General features: G+C 37.0%; 1 protein-coding gene across 1 annotated transcript in view; it reads left to right on the top strand.

Annotated features, from left to right (window-relative positions):
- The window catches only part of hsd17b4.L (hydroxysteroid (17-beta) dehydrogenase 4 L homeolog), a gene marked incomplete at its 5' end in the record, with an annotated part of 145500 nt that overhangs the window by 34252 nt on the left and 97318 nt on the right, over positions 1–13930 (top strand). The window contains 5 exon segments of the mRNA NM_001092594.1: positions 3826–3933; positions 8665–8724; positions 9029–9050; positions 10443–10489; positions 11846–11930. Of these exon segments, the coding sequence (NP_001086063.1) occupies positions 3826–3933; positions 8665–8724; positions 9029–9050; positions 10443–10489; positions 11846–11930 (322 nt within the window).

The following is a 13930-nucleotide window of genomic DNA, read 5'->3' as shown; positions in this document are numbered from 1 at the left end:
TTCCGGCTGACTTAGTGTTCTTATTTGCCTTCAGACGCAAGTACCATTAATGAATGGCGTAAAACGTATGCAACAACTGCGTCCATTTTCGCGTGGCTGCAAAATGTACCTTTTGATACAAGGGAACCCTGGAGCTTTCCCCACCTTCAAGCTACGTGCATGGTCAAAAATGTTTCACTTCACTTGTTTAGTGATGAAAAGCCAAGTGATTTTAAGAATTCCCGTTCGGTTAGGCATTTGGATTTGGCTGGATAAATGTTACCCCCCCAATGCGCAGTGATAGTAAATTGCAGGTTTTTTATCAGTTGGTGCAATTCCCACACCCTCTAAGATCACTATATAAGTCAGGTTAGGTCGGTATACAAGTTTGGGCCAGATGCAGTCTTGTTGAGAAGGGGGCACGGCGCAGGTCATGAAATTGCCAACCCAGAATTTAGAATACAGGTATGGGATCTGTTATCCGGAAACCCGTTATCCAGAAAGTACCGAATTACAGAAAGTCTGTCTCCCATAGACTTCATTTTAATCAAATAATCCAAATCCTTAAAACTGATTTATTTTTTCTCTGTAATAAAACAGTATCTTGTACTTGATCCCAACTAAGATATAATTAATCATTATTGGATGCAAAACCAGTCTATTGGGTTTATTTAATATTTACATGATTTTTCTAGTAGACTTAAGGTATGAAGATGCAAATTACAGTAAAATCCGTTAATCCTGAAAACCCCACAAGCATTCTGGATAACAGGTCCCATGCCTGTAGCATGTCCTTAAATGTATGCTCTGATTCTAGTTATGTGTATAGATCTCAGAGAGGAGATTTGGGCAGCATGATAACCTACCTCTAGCTGTTGCCAAAAGGAGCAACTGTATCACTAGAAACGAGTAATATAATCATTTTGTGCTTTGGGTGGCCTTTTAATAATTTTCATGGCACAGTCAACAATTCTAAGGTGCCCCTAAAGTGCTCAGAGAGATGTGTGTGCCTGTCTGTCTGTCTTTATATCTGTGTTTGTTTGTGGTAGATTGCTTTTTTTGGTGTGGATAGCAGCACTGCAACTATATAAAACAAGCTTTCTTTATATTTATTGCCCACTGTATAAAGGGACATTTTTGTGTGTGACTTTATGAATCTTTAAATTTACTCAGACAGAGGAACATAAACCAAGAAATAGAAAATGCTGCAGCAGAAATGAACTAGTATGCCCATTTATTCATCATCATTTCTTGTGTCTTTATGTTATAGATGCCTTTCTTAGGGATAATTGATCATTTCTAACATTTCTACTTACAGTATCTTCCAAGGGTGCTGTTTGGCAATACAGTGCAGTTATATCCTTTAGCCCCTCTACCCCTCACCAGATAAGTTTTAGAATAGAATTAATATTGCTAACACCTAATGTGTTCAAAAGCTGCCATTTTGCAAGACATAATCTTCTATTTATAATCTACCTGATCAGGCTGGCTGGCCTTTACTTTACTTTATAGGCACAAAGGGGTAAACAAACCCCAAACTGTCCCATCTCCACCAAAAGCTTCGTAGTCTAATTGCACATTATGAAAGACAACTTAAAAATTAGTCTTCACTAATTATAGATTTAAATAAATCTCAGTAAAACAACCAGATCGCTTATTCTCCCTTACAAAAAAAACAAAAAACACTCATAATTTAGGAAATAAAAAAAACCCCCCAAAATATATATTGAAGACTAAGGGACCCATTTACTTAGCTCGAGTGAAGGAATAGAAGAAAAAAAACTTCGAATTTCGAATGTTTTTTTGGCTACTTCGACCATCGAATGAGCTACTTCGACTTCGAATCGAACGATTCTAACTAAAAATCGTTAGACTGTTCAACCATTCGATAGTTGAAGTACTGTCTCTTTAAAAAAAAACTTCGACCCCCTAGTTCGCCACCTAAAACCTACTGAAGTCAATGTTAGCCTATGGGGAAGGTCCCTATAGGCTTTCTAAGCTTTTTTTAATTTTTTAATTAACCCTCGATATTCGACCATAAGTAAATTTGCCCCTAAAAGTTGATTAAATTAGTTCTGACTATAACATTCTGAAAGGTGAATTTCCCCTTTACTCAAATGTGTTTTCTGGCCCAAGCAACTGAATTAGTTGGTCATTTTGAAGGTGTTTAATGAAAAACTGTATTAAAGGGGTGGTTTACCTTTAAGCTAACTTTTAGTATGTTATAAAATGGCCAATTTAAAGCAACTTTTCAATTAGTCTTTATTTTTTATTTTTTTATATAGTTTTTGAAATATTTGCCTTCTTCTTCTAAAAACAAATGCTCTGTAAGGCTACACATATATTGGCCTTGCTGCTTTTTATTACTCCTCTTTCTATTCCGGCTCTCTCATGTTCTTATTCAAATTAATGCATGGTCGGTAGGGTCATTTGAACCCTAGCAACCAGATTGTTGAAATTGCAAACTGGAGAGTGGCTGAATAAAAAAGCCAAATAACTCAAAAACCATAAATAATAAAAAATGAAAACCAATTGCAAATTCTCTCAGAATATCACTCTCTACATCATACTAACAGTTAACTCAAAGGTGAGCAATCCCTTTAAAGGGTTGTATAGCAGCTTTATTTACCAGGCAAACTTTACACTGATTATTTGTTACTTACTAGCTTTGTCTTAAAAGATTAGAACAGACTACTAATTGTATTCTGTGAGATATTGTTTTTATTCACAGCTCAAGTCTTTTCATTGTATTTTTTTCTTAGTTAGCCATAGCTTAATTTATAACTTGTGCCAAAGGAAACAGAATCTTCTGTTTTCGTGCCAAAGATGTAATCTTGTGCTCTAATTTATAAAGCGGTCTGTGGGGAAAGTTTAGGAAAACAACTTTTTATTTGGGCTGGAATTAGTTTGTAATGTGAAGTGGAAGGACATGCAGACATCATTATTCCGCACACCCTGTGAGATAGATTTAAGCAGTCACTCTAAATAGACTGCACTTTAAGCTTTTTTTTTTTTTTTTTCCTCCGCAAGAGAGACTTTGATTTATTACTCAATTCAGATAAAATTCTACCCTGTTGAAGCAGTGTTGGAAAAGAAAATTGATGCTTCTACAAGTTGTTTTATACTCCGTTTCCAAGAAAAAGGAGAAAATTACAATTCAGCAAAATAAAACGAGTGGATGAAAGAGTAACTATGTTCAGTGAAATAGATGTGATTTTTGGGGTGTACATCCTTTTTTTTCCATTACCATGTAGTTTGATTCTAATCACAATAATTAAATTGTCTCCTTGATCTAATCACTGTCCTGACCTCAGGAAAAAAAGTGATAAAGTACAGCTAGCCATGCAGCATCAACGTTGTCCTAAAATATATTTGCCCTTGTAGAGTTTCTACAGAGAAAACAGACAACAAAACTACAATAACATGGAGCAGCGATGCTTGCAATAGAAGGGAATATATACTCGTTCCTTGTAGTGTTTACCCTCACTATATTTTGACAGAAATAGCTATGAAGGCATAGCTTAAGGTAACCAAACACATTCCTGTATATTTCCACTTGTACATGCAATTGTCATAGTTGTTGTCTCTGATAAGACATTCTTCATAGCATGAATTAAAAATAAGCTTATATCATATTGGGGTACTTTGATAACTTCTGTACCTTGGGGTCTGGTTTTGACATTGCTAGAGCTGTACTTTCCCTTTATTTGTTATTCCTTTAAAGATGGTTTAATTAAAATTTCTAGAGGAATGAAAAGTTTTCGTGGATTTAGGGTCAGCATTCTGTCAACTAGCATTGTGTAAGGTGTCCTCGCTAAGTAAAATGTGCTTTTTTTCTTTTTACAGTGAATGATTTAGGTGGAGACATCAAGGGAGAAGGGAAAAGTTCATTTGCTGCAGACAAGGTTGTAGAAGAAATAAGAGCTAAAGGAGGAAAAGCTGTTGCCAATTATGGTATGTTTTCTGTCATTATGTGTAGTCATTTTCTGGTGCAGAGTGAGCACATCCAATGAATGCAGAATGTCTATCTATCTATCTATCTATCTATCTATCTATCTATCTATCTATCTATCTATCGATCTATCATCAACCACTCATCTATATATCAGTCTGTCTGTCTATCTAGCTATCTGTCTAGCGATCTGTCTATCCAGCTATCTGTCTAGCGATCTATCTATCTATCTATCTATCTATCTATCTATCTATCTATCTATCTATCTATCTATCTATCTATCTATCTATCTATCTCTATCTATACAAGCAAAGAACCACTAGGGTGTATCTGTGCTATAAAACCATCAGTTCTGGATGCATAGTTGGCCAAAGGGACCTAAAGGAGTGATTTGCATGTCTCCGCCCATGATGCCTTATAGGAGAATTAAAGGAAAACTATACCCCCAAAATGAACACTTAAGCAACAGTTTACATCATATTAAGTGGCATATTAAAGAATCTTACCAAACTGGTCTATATATTTAAGTAAATGTTGCCCTTTTACATCTCTTGCCTTGAGCCACCATTTCATGATGGTCTGTGTGCTGCCTCAGAGATCACCTGACCAGAAATACTACAACTCTAACTGTAACTGGAAGAAGTGTTGAAGCAAAAGACAGAACTCTTGGCTCATGTGACCTAACATGTATAGTTTGTTTGCCATGTTTGTGTGTACAGTGAATAGTACGATCCCAGGGGGCGGCCCTTCTTTTCTAAAATGGCAATTTTCTATTTATGATTGGTGTTTAGGCAGTGCTATGTGTATGACATGAGACAAGTAAATACCTTCTGATTTCAAAAAACTTTACTTCGCATGTAAATGAAGAGGAGATTTTTTTTGGCTCCTTTTAGCCCATCTCACCCTAACCAGGTTCAGTTTTCTATTTCCCTAATTGTCATGGGTTATTGTACATGATGAACACACCCATTCTTTCTGAATGCCCAGAATGCATCATATTATAGGTCAGCAGTTCTATTGTCCTAGGTCCAAGTCCATCAAGTTCAGTTCCTCCAAATAAAAACCCAGCATCCATACACACACCCTCCATACCTTCACATAAATACCCATATCTATATTAATATATACATTGATTACAAATGTGGCTTTAAACCATGATTGCTTTAGCCCAAATAGTGCAAGATCATTTCATTTCTTGCTCTGTTTCCCTTAACAATGTAATAAATGAATATTTCTATCAACGCTGTTGTGGAGTAGTGATGCTGTATTTAATACAAGCCACTAGAGTTGTGTGAGTTGTTGATGTGGTCCTCTACCAGTGGCTCTCCCTAAGCCTTTTATTATAATCTGTGCTTTTTACCTTGGGACAGAATGATTGGACATCTTGATTTGGCCCAAACTGGTAAAGATCCACTCGTTTTGGCGACGTTGCAAAACTGTCAATACAGTATATGCACAGCTTTAGTAAAACCACATTCTCCTCTGCTTAATAGGCCAAATGTTGCTGAAGTGCAGTCCTTTCTTTAGTTGTTGTTGAAATACAGCAATATCTTATGGTGACAATGGTGTTTCCACTTATTCCGACGTAAGGTTTACCTTTTTCATTTCTCCCTGAAGCAGGTTTATGAAGGACATATAAAAATGATCATTTTTGTAATAATGTCAAGAGTGCTCAATGGTTTCCAACAACCCTGCCACACACCCCCTTACTTGTTTTATAATGTATTGCTGGTATCTAGGTAGACTCTTATGGCGACAATGGAGTTTTCACTTCTCCTGATATAAGGTTTGCATTTTGTAGCTCTTTCTGAAGCAGCCTCACAATGGGCATATAACTAATTAGCATTTCTGTATTACTGAGAGCATAACACAAAGGACCTGAAACTATTTTAGATCATTCTCAGGATGCAAACAGGACCGTCTCCCATTATTTATGCCAGTTTTAGGTATGCTGACAATACCACTTCAGAGTTTTTTGAAAATAACAAATAATATATGAAAGAAGAATATATGTTTGTTTTTATTCATTCAGCGGTAACATTTCCACACTGCATCTGCTAGCATCTACCAAAGAAAGATTTGCATACATTTTCTGCACAATCGGAAGGGTGCCATGGTTAATGCATTATATGATGGCGAACAAAGTGACCTGGTTATTGAAAATGGGAAAGAGATTTAAAACTGTTTGTGTGCTGGACATTTTAGCTAATACCGTTTTTTAAAATCCCTTCAAAATCATCTCATTTATATTATGATGCAAAGCCTTTCTAATGTGAAGCATTCATTAACAATTCGTAGCTCTGGAACTTCAGGCTTTTTGTGTAAAGCGTTTCTACAAATTGAACATATTGTCTTGTATGTAGTTTGTTGAAGTGGATTTATTTTCAATTTGCTACAAATACTCTCATACTCAAGGGTCAGGCTCTTAGAAGGAGCTTATCATATCTGCACGAATGCTTACCCTTTATTTCTCCAGCAGCCGGCGAAGGTTCTGCCGGATTTTAGTATTGTAACGTTTTCAGTTATTCACAGTCTTTCTTCAACAGCTGCTTTGTGTGTTTAACACTCGCATTTGATCATAACACACATTCCCTGTATCTTTGCAGGTTCCAGTGTGTTGATACTATAGAGACCACTTATAGATACCATATAAATACATACATATACCATGTAAAAAAAAAAGCTTGATTATGGTTATAGGTTGCTGTGCAACATAGGAAATTAAGATTTTAGGTGAGCAGCCTTCTTTTTTTTTGGTTCTTTTTTTCTCAAATCCTTTTTATTTTTGTACATCCACCTTACTGTTTTGGAAGTTTTGCTCTCAACATGGTATCTATTTTGTTATAGGGCAAAGCACTTTAATGAAGGCAGGTAAACATATTTAGGGATGAGCTCAAATGGTGGCAATTTCCTTGCCAGCTGTTAGCATGTCACACAGCTTTCAGATAGCCTATATGTTATTGGAAAATGGCACCCTGTAGCCTTTTAAAGGAGAAGGAAAGGTTAAAACTAAGTAAGCCTTATCAGAAAGGTCCATCTAAATATACCAGTAAACCCCCAAAGTAATGTTGATCTGAGTCCCCTGTCAAAAGAAACACTTCATTTCTTTCCTTCTATTGTGTACACATGGGCTTCTGTATCAGACTTCCTGCCTTCAGCTTAAACCTCATTGCCCTGGGCAAGAGCATGCTCAGTTTGCTCCTCTCCCCCCACCCTCCCTTCTCTACTGTAATCTGAGACCTGAGCAGGGAGAGACTCAGGCAGGAAGTGATGTCACACCACATTAATACTGCACCTCCTATTCTAAACAAACAGAGAGATTCTAGAGCTTTTTACTCAGGTATGGTAAAACATTCTACAGAATAAATATAGCATTCTAGCTTGCACTATTGCAGCTAATCTATTGGCAATAAAATGCCTCCGTAGCTTTCCTTCTCCTTTAAACATGCAATGTGAATTAAAGGCTGTATACATTATTTTAGGTGGCCGATTCCCCCCCCCCCCCATTCACATCACTATAATTGCCTTAAAGTTTCTGTTCACACCAGAAAGATATTTACTCCTGATGCTGTGGCCGATAATTTTAAACTTGCTTAGGCATCACTAGCATGCTAGGGCAAGGGTGCCCAAAAGGTTGGTCTATCTGCAGGTCTTGAGCTGGTTAACAGTAAATCACAGTCGCACAGCACAGTTCACAAAAGGCTCCATTTGGTACTGCATCATTTGCATTTGAAAACAGTGGTTGTGGATATGGTTGCTGATCATTTAAAAGTAGATCCTATAAGTAGGGCTGGATTGTAGTAAATCCTATTAAATCTATTTCTCCATTGTCATACTGCTCATCGTACAACTGTTTATATATAATACATCATTTATTCTCTGTACTACATATTTAAAGGAGAAGATAGGCCCATTTACTTGGGGGTGCCAAAAGAAAGTCACCCCAACTGATTGTATATACAGTACTTACCTCACACCCTGGGCCGGTGCTTCTATCAAGAAAAACTGAGCTATCGGCTTCCTGCTTCTTTCTTCAAATTTCCCGGGCAGTCAAATGCGCATTAAAACGAAATAGCCGACTTCTTCATTAAAGTTTGGCTTTTCTCTATCATCTTACCAACAGTTATGCTTTCTCCAGCTGTTGTTCTCTGTGAAAAAAGCTACAGTATATTGTTGAATTGAAAATCGACATCAATTCCAGCATTTACCCTCTGGAAAAATGAATTAATGATGCGTTACCCAAACAAAAGTTGGTTTACTTGTCAAGAGGATGCCCAGCTAAGTTCAAGTAATATCGGACACTTGTCTGCCTGTTTGCTCTGGGTTACTAGACCTGGATTAAAGTTTGTGCCATTTATTGCCTTATGTCTTTACTGTGTTCTGTTTCATGCGTGGACAAGTAATTTAACATTGATATCTCTTTTCAGACTGAGTTTTTTTTTTTTTAAGGGTTACATTGGTTTTCTCCTCTCAGAGATAAGTGCTTTCCAATCACTTACATATCCTAGTCTTCACCGTGAGCTCCGGGATGTGTGGTTATCATTTCCCGCTATAAACACTGAGCTGCTAAATCCCTTTTGCTGTTCTGTCAGTTGCACCTTTAGCTTTATGATTAATGGTGTAGGAATTCCTCCAGTTACTGCTTTATTTCTTGAAAATAAAACCAAAAGGCTAAGATGCTTATGGAAAGCCATTATTTTAAGTTCTTAACTTTCTCATTCTCTCTCTTTCAGATTCTGTGGAAGCTGGGGAGAAACTTGTGCAGTCAGCCTTGGATGCATTTGGTCGAATAGGTAACTGAGCACTCGCCCGATGAAATCAGCTGAGACCTTTCTTTGTGGGATTTCTGTGTCATTGCATGTCTATTGTGTGACTGCTTTGTAGATCAATTCATTTATCACCTGTTTATTGATTTGTTCATTTGCCACGTGTTTATGAATTTTTCAGTATGTAAGATTGTTTTTTTTTTAAATTTATTTACTAATATGATGGCTTCCTGGTGTGGAGCTTTTGTTTTTTTCTTTGCCTTTCAGCCTTTGTTTGCCCTGTCAAGGTATTTCCTTTATAATTATACATCTTTTTGTTTTTCCTTTACAGACATTATCATAAACAATGCTGGGTAAGTACTGGAGCTGTGCTTGACTATTGGCATTGGGAAGACAAAAGCTAGCCTTAACTAAAGCTCCCCATAGACGCGACGATTCTTCTTGCCGAACAACCGATTTTAGGGAAGCCCGACCAATCCTTCGAAATTATGGTGCGGTTAGTGGGAATCGAACGATCATACATCTTACGATTTTTCGGCCGACATCTGTCAGGAAATTGATCGGCCAGGTCAAAAAATCTTTGTCGGTCCCAGTGCAATCTATCTATGTTTGCAGGGCCAAGCAGCAGCTCCCCTTTGTTTTCCTGGCAAATTGGTCTTTTTAGTTGATGGTAAATTCGTACGATCGTTCCGAGAAAATCGTGGTCTCACGATCAGGATCTGATCTTTTAAAAATCTCAACATCTGTGGCCAGCTTTAGTCACGAGGTTGGTAATTTTCTAGCTAACTAGCACAGGCAGATGGCGACTACTTCATTTGGGATAGCTAGTTATATGTCACCGCACAGTTCTTTATGAATATAAAAATCACCAATTTGCTTTTTTGGTGAAGCTTATAAAGCTCAAACTCTGTCGAAAATATAAAATGTCATATGTTAGTTGCATTGCTTCATCTTTAAGTCCTGCATATCCATTGCCATTCAATGTCCTACTGCTGACACAGAATGAAAAAAGTCCATTTACATGCATTTATCAGAATGTTTTATGCATATACCCTGCCCATTCATTTATCATTTCTACTACATCATCCTTTGTTTCTCATAGGATCTTACTTTATAAATCACCACTCCCTTCCACCTGCACCCCTCTCAAGGTAGCTAAAGGGTGATCACTGGGCAAATCTGCCCAGGGGCAGTGACCCATGTCAACCAATCAGATTGCTGCATTCGTTGTTCTACTTGCAGCTGGCTTTAAAAAGCTAATCACTGATTGGTTGCTATAGGTAACTGCCCATGAGATATATAATATATATATGATGCTTTGGCAGGATACCATGAAATCAGGCTTTGTATGAGATGCTATTTATATACCTATCCTATTATTCTGTTGAATTACAGCCGGCATTTGTATTCCAGTCAGAGAAAATAAACGTGACAGTTAATTTAAACACCCAGCCACAACTCAATTTTAAATGAATTCCCTGAAAAAAGAAAGTCTGACAGCCATCTTATTTTGAACTTGGGGCATTTGATATATGGTGATTACCCTCGGAAGTTTAAAGCATGATCTCTTTATACTGACAGAATCATTTATGTGTTTAAAATATGTTTATTGTATTGTGTCTCTCAAGCTTGCCCTGGCCTTGTTAAATCCAGACAGGACATAATGCTCCATTATTCTTTTCCCATACAAAACTCAAGCACATCATGGCATGATTAACCGTGTTTGTCTATGTTTTCCCCAACAGGATTTTGAGAGATCGCTCTTTTGCAAGAATAAGTGATGCCGATTGGGGTAAGTTGCATAATGACCTTGGTGAATATTTGGTACAGTGTTTCATGCAAACGTTCTGTAAGCATCGGGCATTATCTTGTGACTGTGGCTATAAATGAAGGATACAAGATATTGAGGCATTTAGCCCGGACCATTTTGGTTAGTAATTCATGTGTGTTTGAGTACATTAATTAATTCCTGTGGCCACCACTGTATTCATCATCATCATTTACTTATATAGCGCCGACAAGTTACGCAGTACTGTATTAATGTCCTGTTTTAACGTGAACCTGTATTCCTTTTAAAAATGAAGTGCAGGAAACTCTATATACATCACACTGTTTCAAGAGCCCTTCAGTCATTACGAGTTTAATGTTCTCTGCACTTAGCACAACACAGGCAGCCGAAATGCACACCAATATTTAATTAGATGCATTATCACTTTTATAATAATGGTTGAGAAAATATTCTGCAGCACAAAGTGACTTTTTTTCTGAGTGCCTATTACCTGTTTAATTAGACTGATTTCACTTGCAAAAATAGTTAGTTATAGTTATCTGAGAATATTTTTTTCCTTGCACATTTTTTAATGCACACATGCATATTGTGAGCCATTGGCACTGAAGCTCTTTGAAACTACAACTACCAGAATGCCTTTGGCAGCAGTGTAGGTAGTGGTTTGCTGGGAATCTTAATGTTGCTACAGCTGGAACTGCAGAAGTTTACTTGCCGAAAGGAGCTAACCAGCAGTCTTGGTTCTCTAGCACCAGCCTTTGTTTATATGCTTATGTTATAGGGGCAGATTTATTGTTGATTGAACTGGAGAGTCCAGAAGGATTCCCACCAGTTCTTTTGACTTTGAGATTTACCAAAGCAGATACGTAGTTAATAATTCAACCCATTGTTTTAAAGGGGTGGTTCACCTTAAAGTAAAATCTTAGCATGTTATAGAATGGCCAGTTCCAATCAACTGTTTAATTGGTCTTTATTTATTTTTTATAGCTTCTTCTTCTGACTCTTTCCAGCTTTTAAATGTGGGTCACTGACCCCATCTAAAAAGCAAATGCTCTGTAAGGCAACACGTTATTATCACTCATCTTTTCTTTGAGACCCTCTCCTATTCATATTCCAGTGTCTTATTCAAATCAGTGCATGGTTGCTATTGTAATTTGGACCCTAGCAACCAGATTGCTGGATTGACTGGAGAGCTGTTGAATAAAAAGCTAAATAATGACAAATAATAAAAAATTAAAACTAAACTTGTTTCAGAATATCACTCTCTACATCATACTAAAATGTTAACTCAAAGGTGAACACTTCATATTTTTGCCAGTTGTATTAAGAAAATGGTTAAAACATTGTTTCTGACTTTTGCAGATATCATACATAGAGTTCACCTAAAGGGTTCATTCCTTATCACTAGAGCAGCATGGAATCATATGAAGAACCAGAAATTCGGAAGGTATCATTTTTACATAATCTCTGTATTTATTGATTTCTCATGTTGCATCAATGGAGAGGGAAAGGCATCACTGTACAGTGATTATCGCTTTTACTTATCCTTTAATAACTGTGTAATCTTTTATCCCTGTTGAACTTTGCGCCATAATAAATAGGGTAAAAATATAAAATTTGTATAAAATTTGTGAATATGTGTTTCTGTTAGTGACTTTCTTGTACAATATAAATGTTTACTTAAATGCTTCCAACAGCCAACCCCTCTTGCACAATAACCTTCAAATTATTTGGGATAAAATTAAGGGGAGGGTTCTGTTTTGCACTGGGATATTTTGCATATTGTGTACACCAATACACCCCACACTGGTCTGCGCAACTCTTATCTAAGAACATTAGATGAATAAATGTTAGCTGCTGATGCCTATAGCTGCAAGTCTATTGTGAAGTATAATAGTGTTGGCTAAGTGCTGTGCTCTGGGAGTAGGGACCCCAGAGTGCCCAAAATGGCAGAGTGAGATAGTGGCTCATGCTGCAGTAGTATAGCACTTTAGCACAAGGCATCTGCTGACGCAGAGAAAAATTTTATAATTCTGGCCACTTGTTGGGGCCGTAATCACGGCATATTTGATAATTTTTACTATACAGGTATATTTATTGTGCACTACTATGTGTCACTTTTTTACTATTTTTATGCCTTTTTCACTTTGGGTTAAGAGGGTGCAATCTGCTCATTAGGGCATTGCCTCGCAGACCTAGAGGAGGACCGTGTAGCTAAGGAAGGAGAGTGAAAGAGAGTCTGAAGTCCATTGTCCCATTGGGCCTTTTGGCCTAAGGTTGGGGATAAAGGGGCCCACCCTATCCTCACCTTGAAGACTTTTTTTTTTTGGCCTGTGGAAGTTTAGGCTTTTTTCCTTTTTCGTATAGACTATTTTGAACACTTTGTGCATATGTGATTTGCACTTTTTTACACTTTGGGACTGAAAGCACTGACCTCTGAATGTTTTTCTACTTTAGTTAGACCCAAAATTGCTCACGCCCAGCTGGAAATCGTACAGGCAGAAAATGCTAGGAATCGCCCTGTGTGTGGAGTGCTTTGTTCATTTGGAAGGTTCATTTTCTGGTGTTCTAGTGCCACACCCCTAGGATCATCAACATTTCAGTAAATAGAAGGAGGGAGAAATAAAGTCTAAAGTTTACATACATTGCTTTTAAATAATAGAAAAACAATAGCACACTGTATATTTGTTAGGCCTCCTATATCATACCTCTTCATGGCAGTTTCACTTTAAATGCTAATAATTATGTAGCTTTGTGAGCTAGTTTTTCTATGGCAACCATTCCAAAATCTCTGATGCATTTGTAGTGTAGAATGTAGAACTTTCTAGTGTGTTTCTGTTGCATAACAGGCTAGGGCTTTGGTGGCATTTTTACTAAAGAAATCCAATGTTACCTGTCATTGTATAAGGAGAACCTTTGAGGCTTTTAAAAAAAAAATTGACTTTTAATGTTTGAAATGGCTGCTCGAATCATTAGAGATCATAAATTAACATGATCTTTAATGTCTTTTCCTTGTGTCTTTTAATGTGCAGTCCTTTAAACCTCAGGTATCTCTTATGGGACCATTTTAAAAAATTTCTTGTATCCTTGAGTTATTTTATTCATTGAATCAGATATTTGCCCTTAAAATTAACCTTAACATACCTCTATAATATCATTTTAAAATCTTGTCATTAAAATATATTAAATAGATTTATTATTATTACTAACTGGGCAATGGGCAGAGTCCCCCTCCTCTCTTCTCCATAGGTCACCACATTGTTACAACCTGGCAAAGTAAGCCTGTTCCTAACAAGACGACAGACTGAGGTGGTTAATGTGTCTGGACTTAGAGAGCACAAAGTGTTATTTCCTATTTCCATACCTTTATTTCTTCATTTCTTTCTTTTTTTCCCCTTCTCTTCCTTTTCTCTATCCTTCTACATACAATGTGAAGCAAATGTATGT

This window comes from Xenopus laevis, chromosome 1L, assembly GCF_017654675.1.
Source record: "Xenopus laevis strain J_2021 chromosome 1L, Xenopus_laevis_v10.1, whole genome shotgun sequence".
In the NCBI taxonomy this organism is placed as follows: domain Eukaryota; kingdom Metazoa; phylum Chordata; class Amphibia; order Anura; family Pipidae; genus Xenopus; species Xenopus laevis.
Note: the sequence above shows the minus strand (reverse complement) of the source record. Positions and strands in the feature narration are given on the sequence as shown.